Source organism: Cetorhinus maximus, chromosome 11, assembly GCF_964194155.1.
Source record: "Cetorhinus maximus chromosome 11, sCetMax3.hap1.1, whole genome shotgun sequence".
Taxonomy (NCBI): Eukaryota; Metazoa; Chordata; class Chondrichthyes; order Lamniformes; family Cetorhinidae; genus Cetorhinus; species Cetorhinus maximus.
This window is the reverse complement of record NC_135889.1, coordinates 66,887,538-66,900,184: the sequence shown is the minus strand read 5'-3', so window position 1 is coordinate 66,900,184 and position 12,647 is coordinate 66,887,538. Positions and strand designations below refer to the sequence as shown.

General features: G+C 44.0%; 1 protein-coding gene across 1 annotated transcript in view; it reads left to right on the top strand.

Moving 5' to 3' along the window:
- kalrna (kalirin RhoGEF kinase a) overlaps window positions 1-12,647 on the top strand; it is a 1,015,085-nt gene that overhangs the window by 643,854 nt on the left and 358,584 nt on the right. The window contains exon 23 of the mRNA XM_078552171.1: window positions 1,316-1,434. Coding sequence (XP_078408297.1) covers window positions 1,316-1,434 — 119 coding nt within the window. The remainder of the gene's footprint in view (window positions 1-1,315; window positions 1,435-12,647) is intronic.

Below are 12,647 nucleotides of genomic sequence, written 5' to 3'. Positions count from 1 at the left end.
GGCGGAGGGGCATGTTAGTGGGGTGGTGAAAAAGGCATTTGGGACACTCGCCTTTATCAATCGAGGCATAGATTATAAAAGTAGAGAGGTCATGTTGGAGTTGTATAGAACCTTGGTGAGGCCACAGCTGGCAGTGTGCAGTTCTGGTCGGCACATTATCGGAAGGATGCAATTGCACTGCAGGGGGTGCAGAGGAGATTCACCAGGATGTTGCCTGGGATGAAACATTTAAGTTATGAAGAGAGGTTGGATAGACTTGGGTTGTTTTCGTTGGAGCAGAGAAGACTGAGGGGCGACCTGATCGAGGTGTACAAGATTATGAGCGGCATGGACAGGGTGGATAGGGAGCAGCTGCTCCCCTTAGTTGAAGGGTCAGTCACAAGGGGGAATAAGTTCAAGGTGAGAGGCAGGAGGTTTAGGGGGGATGTGAGGAAAAACTTTTTTACCCAGAGGGTGGTGACGGCCTGGAATGCACTGCCTGGGAGGGTGGTGGAGGCGGGTTGCCTCATCTCCTTTAAAAAGTACCTGCAAAAGAATTCTTTTTCAGATAGTGCATTCCAGATCATTACAACTTGCTATGTAAAACATAGTCTTCTCATCATCTGCTCTTTTTGCAAATAATCTTAAACCTGTGTCCTCTGGTTACTAACCCTCTTGCCAGTGGAAACAATTTAGCCATATTTACTCTATTAAAACGCCTTGTAATTTTGAGCATCTCTATTAAATCTCCCTGTAACTTTCTGTGCTCTAAGGAGAACAATCCCAGCTTCTCTAGTCTCTCCACAAAACTGAAGCCCCTCATCCCTGGTACCTATCTGGTAAATTTCCTCTGCACCCACTTCAAGGCCTTGAAGGCTTCAGAGGTTTAATCAAGGGCCACTCCTGTGAAAAAGTTCTTCCTCCTTACAAACTGGAGTGTGACCTTATTTTCCTAATGCTTGGGTAATTGTAGTGAGTCCAGGGGTCAAATTTTAAATTAATTCAAGTTAGTTACTGTAATAGGGAGGTCATTGATTTCTACAGAAGGATAAGCTAGATGGACCGAATGGCCTCCTTTGTCTGTATATTGTGGCATTTGTGTTTGGATTGCCAGTGGAATTTCTTGTGACTGATAACCAGCCAGAAATAGATGGGTTGTAAAACAGAATTCCTGAAAATGGTAACATATGTAAATAAGTAAAGCAGCCTTCTATATTTTGAGCTCCCCTACATATTAGCATTAGGTTATGCTTACACTCTTGTGTTTCTGCTACCTTTCTGGTTAAATGAAGTGTGATGTTTGATGGTGCAGTTCTCAGTTTGTGTTTATTCCTAGGACAATAAAGACCTAGAACTAGACATCATCCCAGCAAGTCTCACTGATCCCGAAGTTAAGCTTCGAGATGCAAACCATGAAGCCAATGAAGAAAAAAGAAAATCTGCAAGAAAGAAGGAGTAAGAATCAAACTATACTTGTGTGATATAACTAGAATGCACCTTAATAAGATTTGAATACATGAATTTATTTTGTGGCATACATTTACCTGGGCAAAAGAATGGGCAAAGTAGAAGACAATATAATTATAGCCAGTGCAATGCAAAATATTAAACTAATAGGAGGTGAAAATACTTTCGGAAACACCTGATCTGCTGTCCATAATATCGATGCTTGGGGAACCACGTGTGCCTAATTAGCGTGGAAGGAGTTGTAAACCTGGGCTCAAGTTGTGCTCAAGGCTTATTAGGCCAATGGAAAATATATAAATGAGCCAGGTCAATTAAAAATTTTAAAAATGAGATTCATAGATTTTTGTTAGACAAGGGTATTTAGGGTTTTGAGCCAAGGTGGAACATGCTCAAGGGGCTAAATGGTCTACTGTTCCTGTTTATTTCCTAATGATATTTCATGGGATCTTTCCAACCAGTTCACTCAGAAACCTGTTCATGTATGTGTCAGGATATTGGATCAGGCCAGCCCTGTCATGGTGACACAGCCAGTTGAAGGCCATTTCCAGAATTCAGAAATCCTGAGATAAGGATCTCCTGAATCCCAAGTTGCAGAGTCAAACACTACTGTCTTCCCTGGCCTCAGATAACACTGTAATACCTGACCAGGACAGGTTTAAGAACAGTGCAAAGTAGCAGCAGCGGCATAGAGGAACCTCTTGTAAATCCATAGATGCACAATAGAATCACTTTGGAGAGGATTTTTCCCTTGTCAGGCGGGAAGCCGACCATTGCCCGCGATTGGGGCTGGACTGCGATTTCATGCTGGCGGGCCAATTAAGGCCCGCTCAGCATGAAACACTAGCCGCAGTGCTCAACACTGCCTGTGTGGAGGGGTGAGGAGGGCGAGCGAGGAACTTCATGCATGCGCGTGGGTGCGCGCTTGAAAGTCTCCCTGTGGCATAGAGCTGCCTCAGGGAGATGAAGGTATGAAAAATTAAAAATAAAGACTTTAAAAATCTTATAAAACATGTCGCCTCATATGACTCTGTCACATGAGCAGGGACATGATATAAATGAAATTTTAAATTTTTTATTTGCTATTGGAAACCTCATCCCGCCTGTGGATAAGGTTTCTTAAAAAATGCAAAGGCCACTTGGCCTTTTCCGTGCCTGCCCGCTAAATGTTTCAATTACCTTTTTTAATGGCCTTAATTGGCCTTTTAATTGTCAGCAGGCGCGCTGACAACTCTGGCGCGCGCCTGCTGACTGAAATATTGCACGTCATTTTACGTTCAGTCGGGTCGGGCGGGACTTCAGCCTTTATTGAAAAATTCAGCCCATGGAGTCTATGTTTTAGATTGAGTGTAACTGTGGTGTATCTGACATGCCCTAAATTCTGGTCTCCTATGCCAGAACTATCCAACTTTTTCCAAAAAAATGCAGACTTAACTACTTAACAAACAAGGAAGTAAATAATTTTCAGTTTAAGATTCACAGCATTAACAAACTTAGTGTACGCAATAGAAGCAAGATGTTATTATAAAGATAATAAAGCAACCCTGCAGGCTGATTTTAAGTACAGAATACTCAAGGGACCAATGTAAAATACAGCAGAATGGGTTGCCTTATGTTTTAACAGCAGTTTCTCTGTTGCAAATGCATGGCTCTTATCATCATCGTCACAAAGTAACATTCAGACTCACCGTTCAAGATTGCTTTAATTTATGACTCGGTTCAAGGACAAGCACCCATGACGAAGTAGGCAACTATAGATTAAAGCACCAACTGTTTTGAGTATATAGGAAAATAGACAAGAGCAAGTAATGACGCACTGACGTCACTGACCTCTACCTCGCAGAGTCTGAGGGTCAACTCGCAGACACTTCCTCCTACCTCCCCCTGGACCATGACCCCACCACTGAACATCAAGCCATTGTTTCCAGGACTGTTACTGACCTCATCTCCTCTGGCGCTTTTCCTTCCACACAGCTTCCAACCTCATAGACTCCCAACCTCGGACGGCCCGCTTCTACCTCCTACCCAAAATCCACAAACAGGATTGTCCCGGCAGACCGATCGTGTCAGCCTGTCCCTATCCCACGGAACTCATTTCTTGCTAGCTTGACTCCATTCTCTCTCCCCTTGTCCAGTCCCTTCCCACCTTCATCCGTGATTCCTCTGACACTCTACATCATATCAACCATTTCCAGTTCCCTGGCCCCAACCGCCTCCTCTTCACCATGGACGTCCAATCCCTCTACACCTCCATCTCCCACTGGGATGGTCTGATGGCTCTCTGCTTCTTCCTCGAACAGAGGCCTGAACAATTCCCATCCACCACTACTCTCCTCCGTCTGGCTGAACTCGTTCTCTCACTGAACAATTTCTCCTTAAACTCCTCTCACTTCCTCCAAATGAAAGGTATGGCTATGGGTACCCGCATGGGCCCCAGTTATGCCTGTCTCTTTATGGGGTATGTGGAACATTCCTTGTTCCAGTCCTACTCCAGCCCCCTCCCACAACTCTTTCTCCGGTACATCAATGATTGCTTCGGTGCTGCTTCATGCTCTCATCTGAACCTGGAAAAATTTATTAATTTTACTTCCAATTTCCACCCCTCCATCATTTTCACACGGTCCATCTCTGACACTTCCCTTCCCTTCCTTGACCTCTCTGTCTCAATTTCTGGTGATAGACTGTCCACCAATATTCATTACAAGCCTACCGACTCCCACAGCTACCTCGACTACAGCACCTCACACCCCGCTTCCTGTAAGGACTCCATCCCATTCTCTCAGTTCCTTCGCCTCCATCGCATCTGTTCTGATGATGCCACTTTCAAAAACAGTTCCTCTGACATGTCTTCCTTCTTCCTTAACCGAGGTTTTCCACCCACGGTGGTTGACAGGGCTCTCAACCGTGTCCGGCCCATCTCCCGCACATCCGCCCTCACGCCTTCCTCTCCCTCCCAGAACCATGATAGTGTCCCCCTTGTCCTCACTTATCACCCCACCAGTCTCCGCATTCAAAGGATCATTCTCCGCCATTTCTGCCAACTCCAGCATGATGCCACCACCAAACATATCTTCCCTTCACCCCCCCTGGTGGCATTCTGCAGGGATCGTTCCCTCAGGGACACCCTGGTCCACTCCTCCATCACCTCCTACACCTCAACCCCCACCCACGGCACCTTCCGATGCAACCGCAGAAGGTGCAACACCTGCCCCTTTACTTCCCCTCTCCTCACCGTCCAAGGGCCCAAACACTCCTTTCAAGTGAAGCAGCATTTCACTTGCACTTCCCTCAATTTAGTCTTCTGCATTCGCTGCTCCCAATGCGGTTTCCTCTACATTGGAGAGACCAAATGCAGACTGGGTGACCGCTTTGCAGAACACCTTCGGTCTGTCCGCAAGCTTGACCCAGACCTCCCTGTTGCTTGCCATTTCAACACTCCACCCTGCTCTCATGCCCACATGTCCGTCCTTGGCCTGCTGCATTGTTCCAGTGAAGCTCAACGCAAACTGGAAGAACAGCACCTCATCTTCCGACTAGGCACTTTACAGCCTTCCGGACTGAATATTGAGTTTAACAACTTTAGATCATGAACTCTCTCCTCCATCCCCACCCCCTTTCCGATCCCTCTTTTTTCCAATAATTTATATATATTTTTCTTTTCCCACCTATTTCCATTATTTCTAAATGTATTTCCATCCATTGTTTTAGCTCTACCTTTTAGCCTATTTCGATCCCTTCCTCCCACCCCACTCCCACTAGCTCCCCTTAAACCAGCTTATATTTCACCTCTTTTCTATTTTTCCTTGGTTCTGTTGAAGAATCATATGGACTCGAAATGTTAACTGTGTTCCTCTCCACAGATGCTGTCAGACCTGCTGAGTTTTTCCAGGTATTTTTGTTTTTGTTTTGGATTTCCAGCATCCACAGTTTTTTGCTTTTATCTTAAGTAATGACAATGTTCTGAAAATAAATGTTGAGTCTATTTATTAAAGGTGAGACAATGCCTGGCATATCTCTGTCCTGATTGATGTACAGCAAGAAAACAAATTATAATAGAAAGTAAATTCATTGCTGAGTTGTGATTCAGGCAGGGCCTGGGACGTGGGTGGCGGTGGGCAGATACTGCTGGTGCCAAACACTGGGGCCAATGGCTAGTGCTGCCAGGGTTCGGTATTGTAAGCAGAGTTCCTTGTCATCCAGACTGAGCAGCCAGAGATGCAGACCTGTAAGACCAGTTTTTTAAAAAACTGAACTGTCAGCATGACAAAGCTGCCCAAAGGTCGGAAACAGTTCCTATTTGCAGCTTTGTCAGGAGACTGTTTCGGTTGAAAATATGCTTGAAAAATGGTAACTGAAGTCCCTGTATTAACTCTAGAGCCAATTGGATGCTGGGGGGATGAGGGGGTGGTGGGGGTGAAGGTCTGGTGGGGGGTGTGGGGGGGGGGGCGGAATCACTTTTAAGGTTTAGTACCACAAAATTAAATGCTGTACTCTTCCCAAAATTCTTTTTGAATTTAAACCAGTATGTAAATAGCGATCTAAATTTTCATTGTGCTCTAAAGTAGGTAGGAAGAATTCTGATGACACGTTGTGTTAATGTACAGAGGTTTGAGAATCTTGGGCCTCATCAAAATAAATGTAAGAAACTAAAAACTGGGAGCGATGTAAAACAGGGTGTTGACTCACTATTGCCTATTTTATCACTCTTGCAAAGTCTAGGAATGAAATCCCTATTTGTCACTAGGAGAGTGCTTAAAGAAAGGTTTTACAAATCTCTACTCCATCCTAGATTCACCCCAGATAGGCTGTAAATTCACTATGTACAACACAATTTGTAATGCAGCTTTTGGGGGAAGGGGAAATAATCCAGTTCTTAAGTTAAGGCTGAACTGAATGTTTGTACCATGTATCATTCTTCTCTGAAAAATTCAGATCAAAAATTCAATCTACATTTTTCCTGAGCTGCTGGTACATGTCTAATTGACAAATCCTGGGCACAGTGTCATTAGCGTAAAAGGGGAAGATGCCATTTATGGTACATTGTGAGTTGGTGCCAGAGAAGTCAGAATGGTAAGGTTGTATTAGCTACAGAGTTGATTTGTTTTGTAAATATAGTGATTTCCTTGTAGCCACTTTTCTAACATCAGTTGATTGCTCTGTGATCCCAGAGTACTGAAGGAAGTGGCCCGAGAAAAAGTGGATGTATTGGTGGTCACCTTCCGAGATTCTATAGACCCTGGAACAGTTCCTACAGATTGGAGGGTAGCTAATGTAACCCCACTGTTTAAAAAGGGAGGCAGAGAGAAAACAGGGAATTATAGACCAGTCAGCCTGACGTCGGTATTGGGGAAAATTCTAGAGTCCATTATAAAAGATTTAATAGCTGAGCACTTGGAAAACAGTGGCAGAATCGGACAGAGTCAGCATGGATTTACGAAAGGGAAATCATGCTTGACAAATCTACTGGAATTTTTCGAGGATGTAACTAGTAGAATTGATGAGGCGGAGCCAGTGGATGTGGTTTATTTGGACTTTTAGAAGGCTTTCGACAAAGTCCCACATAAGAGATTAGCATGTAAAATTAAAGTACATGGGATTGTGGGCAATGTATTGAGTTGGATAGAAAACTGGTTGGCAGACAGGAAACAAAGAGTAGGAATAAACAGGTCTTTTTCCAAATAGCAGGCAGTGACTAGTGGGGTACCGCAGGGATCGGTGCTGGAACCCCAGTTATTCACAATATATATCAATGATTTAGATGTGGGAACTAAATGTAATATCTCCAAATTTGCAGATGACACAAAGCTGGGTGGGAGGGTGAGCTGTGAGGAGGATGCAGAGATGCTTCAGTGTGACTTGGACAAGCTGAGTGAGTGGGCAAATGCATGGCAGATACAGTATAATGTGGATAAATGTGAGGTTATCCACTTTGGTAGCAAAAACAGGAAGGCAGATTATTATCTGAATGGCTATAAATTGAGAGAGGGGAATGTGCAACGAGACCTGGGTGTCCTCATACACCAGGCGCATGCAGGTGCAGCAGGCGGCAAAGAAGTCAAATGGTAGGTTGACCTTCATAGTGAGAGGATTCGAGTACAGGAGCAGGGATGTCTTGCTGCAATTATACAGAGCCTTGGTGAGACCACACCTGGAATATTGTGTGCAGTTTTGGCCTCCTTATCTGAGGAAGGATGTTCTTGCTATAGAAGGAGTGCAGCGAAGGTTTACCAGACTGATTCCTGGGATGGCGGGACTGACATATGAGGAGAGATTGAGTCGGTTAGGATTATATTTGCTGGAGTTCAGAAGAATGAGGGGGGATCTCGTAGAAACCTATAAAATTCTAACAGGATTAGACAGGGTAGATGCAGGAAGGATGTTCCCGATGGTGGGGGAGTCCAGAACCAGGGGTCACAGTCTGAGGATAAGGGGTAGACCATTTAGGTCAGAGATGGGGAGAAATTTCTTCACCCAGAGAGTGGTGAGCCTGTGGAATTCGCTACCACAGAAAGTAGTTGAGGCCAAAACATTGTATTTTTTCAAGAAGGAGTTAGATATAGCTCTTGGGGCGAAAGGGATCAAAGGATATGGGGAGAAAGCGGGAGCAGGCTATTGAGCTGGATGATCAGCCATGATCATAATGAATGGCAGAGCGGGCTCGAAGGGCTGAATGGCCTACTCCTGCTCCTATTTTCTATGTTTCTATGATCAATTATCCCTAGAGAATTAGCATTGGGCCTCCAATTTCACCATTGCTACAGTCATTCTGCCTACTACAATCAGGAGTAATGAAAGAAAGACAAAACCTACATTTATACAGCACCTTTTTCAATGTGCAAAATCACTTCACAGCCAATTCAGTTTTTTGAGTTGTAGCCGCTGGTATAATGTGGGCAATGTTATCAAATGGCGGAGTAGGCTCAAGGGGCCAAATGGCTCACTCCTACTCCTAATATGTATATTCGTATGTCATTCTTGATGGATGAGATGAGCTGTTCTAGATGACCTTTATCATTCATAGGGAGCAGAGTGTGGAATCATGGCTGAAGTTCTGTTTATTTCATTGCTAATGTAAGTTTACTGTGAGCAATCTTTGTGAGGTGGATTTGCCAGGACAGAAGTGCATAATGGGCTCATACTGAGTCAGTAACCTGTTTTACACTGCACATGATTCTCAAGAATCTTTTCCATTGACTTCAACCTTGTCCTTTTATCTACTTACCTCTTATCCCACTCTATCTTGATGCTTTTATGAGTTTTTGAGATATTGAAATATTATGATAAAGTTGTGTTGCATAGTAGATATTGAAACTATATTGTAATAAGAAGCACCAATCAGCAGAGTTTTCAGACTTGCTGATCAAGAAAATACCGATACAATTGTAAACCATTCAGTCTTTATTCTCTGGCCTCTTAAAAGTTATGTTGCACAGAGACAGCCGAGAGCTCCAACAGTCTCATGGACAGTGAAGACCTTTGTTGTTCAATCATTCCACTTTGTTGCTCAGGAGCCATTTGATCTTTCTACCCTGTGAGATTACTGATAAAATAGAATCCAATTACACCCCTTGAATGAAATAATTATATTGAATGCACCCAGGCAGCAGAAAGTCTCCTATTTCTTCTAGCACCATTTTGCTAGGACCTTTCTGTGATTGTTTGGTGAATTGATTGGTGAATCTTGAAAGGGGAAAAAATATTATGCATGATTGAGGGGGAGGGTTAAATGGAGGGGGGGAAAGGGTGGAAATAAGGGGTCCGGAAATAGGGAAGCACCAGGGCCCAGGATTTCTTCCCCTGGCCCTCAATTCAGCTAATTGTAATTTGAACTGAAGAATGTGCAACATTCTTTGGCTGAGAGAAAGTGATCCATTTCAATGAGGCACAATCCAGCCACTGTTTAAACTATAGGTTTATACATCAATAGGAACACTGCTTTAAACGTGCCATTTTGTGACTATGATTAAAATTCTGTGCAGTACAATACTTTTAGTTGCTACTCTCTTTTGTCACAGGATTATATTGTCAGCTTCTGAAATAAGCTGCCAACTTTTACAAAAAAATGGAGCTTTATTAATCTGAGCAGGAATTGTCAATTAGAAGACATGGCTTTAATGCAAACTGTACTGCTGCTGCTATTATTTTCAGAAGATTGTGACAAACTTTGTATTTATCAAGGTGGAGATGTCAGTGTTGGAAGTTTTACACCCATTATTAGAATCTTGGAGTGCTCTACTTGATTGCTTTGGTGAACCTTCGGCATCTCCAAAAGCATGCATACTTAAGTAATTTATGACTTCTTAACAAAACTATGATCACAGTTATCTAGTTTCCACTCAACTGTAGCTAATGGTACTTTGATTCTATTCCCATAAACTTAAGGGTTTACAGGGTTTCGTGTTCACAGGCTGCATCAGAAGGCTGACTCTGTCAGCTGCGATTTAGTTGATAGCACTCTTGCCTCTGAGTCAGAAGGTTGTGGATTCAAGTCTCACTCCAGAGATTTAAAAATCCAAGCCTAAGCAAAAAATCTAGGGCTGGCACCCAAGTGTAGTGCTAAGGGAAGCTGGATTGCCAAAGTGACATCTTTTGGGTCAGATGTTAAATAGGTGTCCCATCTTCTCTATCAGGTAGAAATAAAAGGTCCCATGGTACTATTTTGAAGATGAATGGAAAGTTGTTCCCATCTCCTGGACAATATTTATTCCTCAATCAATAAAATAGATTATTTGGTCATTATCACATTGCTGCTTGCGGGAGCTTGCAATGCACAAATTGGCTTTGCATTTCCTTTATTACAAGGGATTACATTCCAAAAGTACCTCATTGGCTATAAAGCGCTTTGGGACATACAAACATACGAAAGAGGAGCAGAAGTAGACCATTTAGCCCCACGAGCCTGCTCCGCCATTCAGTGATCATGGCTGATCTGTTTGTGTTTCGAATTCCACATTCCCATCTACCCCCAATAACCTTTGATTCCCTTGCCTAACAAGAATCTATATACCTCTGCCTTAAAAATATTCAATGACCCCACTTCCACTGCCTTCTGAGCAAAGTTGCAAAAGCCTCTGACAGAAAAAAATTCTCATCTCTGTCTTAAAAGGACAACCCCTGATTTTAAAGTGCCCCCTAGTTCTGGACTCACGCACAAGAGGTAGCATCCTTTCAACATCCATCTTGTTAATACCATTCAGGATCTTATATACTTCGATCAAGTCACCCCTCACTCTTCAAAACTCCATTGGAAACAAGCCCAGTCTGTCTAACCTTTCCTTGTAAGATAACCACTCATTTCAGGTATCAATCTAGTAAACCTCCTCTGAACCACCTCCAATGCATTTTTTATTCATTCATGGGATATGAGCTCCATTGGCTGCACCAGCATTTATTGCCCATCCCTAGTTTCCCTTGAGAAGGTGGTGGTGAGCTGTCTTCTTGAACCGCTGCAGTCCATGTGTTGTAGGTACATGCACAATGCTTTTAGGGGGGATTTCCAGGATTTTGACCCAGCGACAGTGAAGGAACGGTGATATATTTCCAAATCAGGAGGGTGAGGGACTTGGCGGGGAACTTGCAGGTGATGGTGTTCCCATCTATCTGCTGCCCTTGTCCTTCTAGATGGTAGTGGTTGTGGGTTTGGAAGGTGCTGTCTAAGAAGGCTTGGTAAGTTCCTGCAGTGCATCTTGTAGCTGGTACATACTGCTGCTACTATGTGTCGATGGTGGAGAGAGTGAATGTTTGTGGATGTGGTGCCAGTCAAGCAGGCTGCTTCGTCCTGGATGTTGTCAAGCTTCTTGAGTATTGTGGGTGCTACACTCATCCAGGCAAGTGGGGGGGTATTCCATCACACTCCTGACTTGTGCCTTGTAGGTGGTGGACAGGCTTTGGAGAGTCCGGAGGTGAGTTGCTCGTCGCATGATTCCTTGCCTCTGACCTGTTTTTGTAGCCACAGTATTCACATGGCTAGTGCAGTTCAGTTTCTGGTCAGTGGTAATCCCCAGGATGTTAATATTGGGGATTCAATGATGGTAATGCCATTGAACAGCAAGGAGCGATGGTTGGATTCCCTCTTGTTGGAGATGGTCATTGCCTGGCACTTGTATGGCACAAATGTTGTTTGCCACTTGTCAGCCCAAGCCTGGATATTGGCCAGGCCTTGCTACATTTGGACATGGACTGCTTCAGCGTCTGAGGAGTCGCGAATGGTGCTGAATATTGTGCAATCATCAGCGAACATCCCCACTTCTGACCTTATGATGGAAGGAAGGTCATTGATAAAGCAGCTGAAGATGGTTGGGCCTAGGACACTACCCTGAGGAACTCCTGCAGTGATGTCCTGGAGCTGAGATGACTGACCTCCAACAACCATAACCATCTTCCTTTGTACTAGGTATGACTCCAACCAGTGGAGAGTTTTCCCCCTGATTCCTACTGAATCCAGTTTTGCTAGGGCTCCTTGATGCCACATCCTGTCAAATGCTGCCTTGATGTCAAGGGCAGTTACTTTCACCTCAACTCAGGAGTTCTGCTCTTTTGTCCATGTTTGAACCAAGGCTGTAATGAGGTCAGGAACTTAGTGGCCCTTGGGGAACCCAAACTGGGCGTCAGTGAGCAGGTTATTGCTAAGCAAGTGCTGTTTGGTAGCATTGATGATGACTCCTTCCATTACTTTACTGATGATCAAGAGTAGACTGATGGGGCGGTAATTGGCTGGGTTGGATTTGTCCTGCTTTTTGTGCAGAGGACATACTTGGGCAATTTTCCACATAGCCAGGTAGATGCCAGTGTTTTAGCTGTACTGCAACAGCTTGGCTAGAGGTGTGGCAAGTTCTGGAGCACAAGTCTTCAGTACTATTGCTGGAATATGGTCAGGGCCCATAGCCTTTTACTATCCAGTGCCTTCAGCCATTTCTTGATATCATGAGGAGATCCCAAGGTTGTAAAAGGCACTATATAAATGCAAGCCTTTTTTCCTTTATTCATGCAAGGCAGTGGAATGTTGAAAGTTTTCCATTCATGCATTTTTTAAAAATACAGGCCTAGTAATTTAATTGTATAAAAGGCAGTGGAGGGGTAGGGGTGTGACGGGGCGATCAGGTGCAATCATGCCTAAAAAGGCCAGTTAGTAGTGTCACAGTGAAGTTTTCTACTGGCCTCATTTGTATGCTATAGGTGAGCCGCTGGCACCACTCACAAACCCT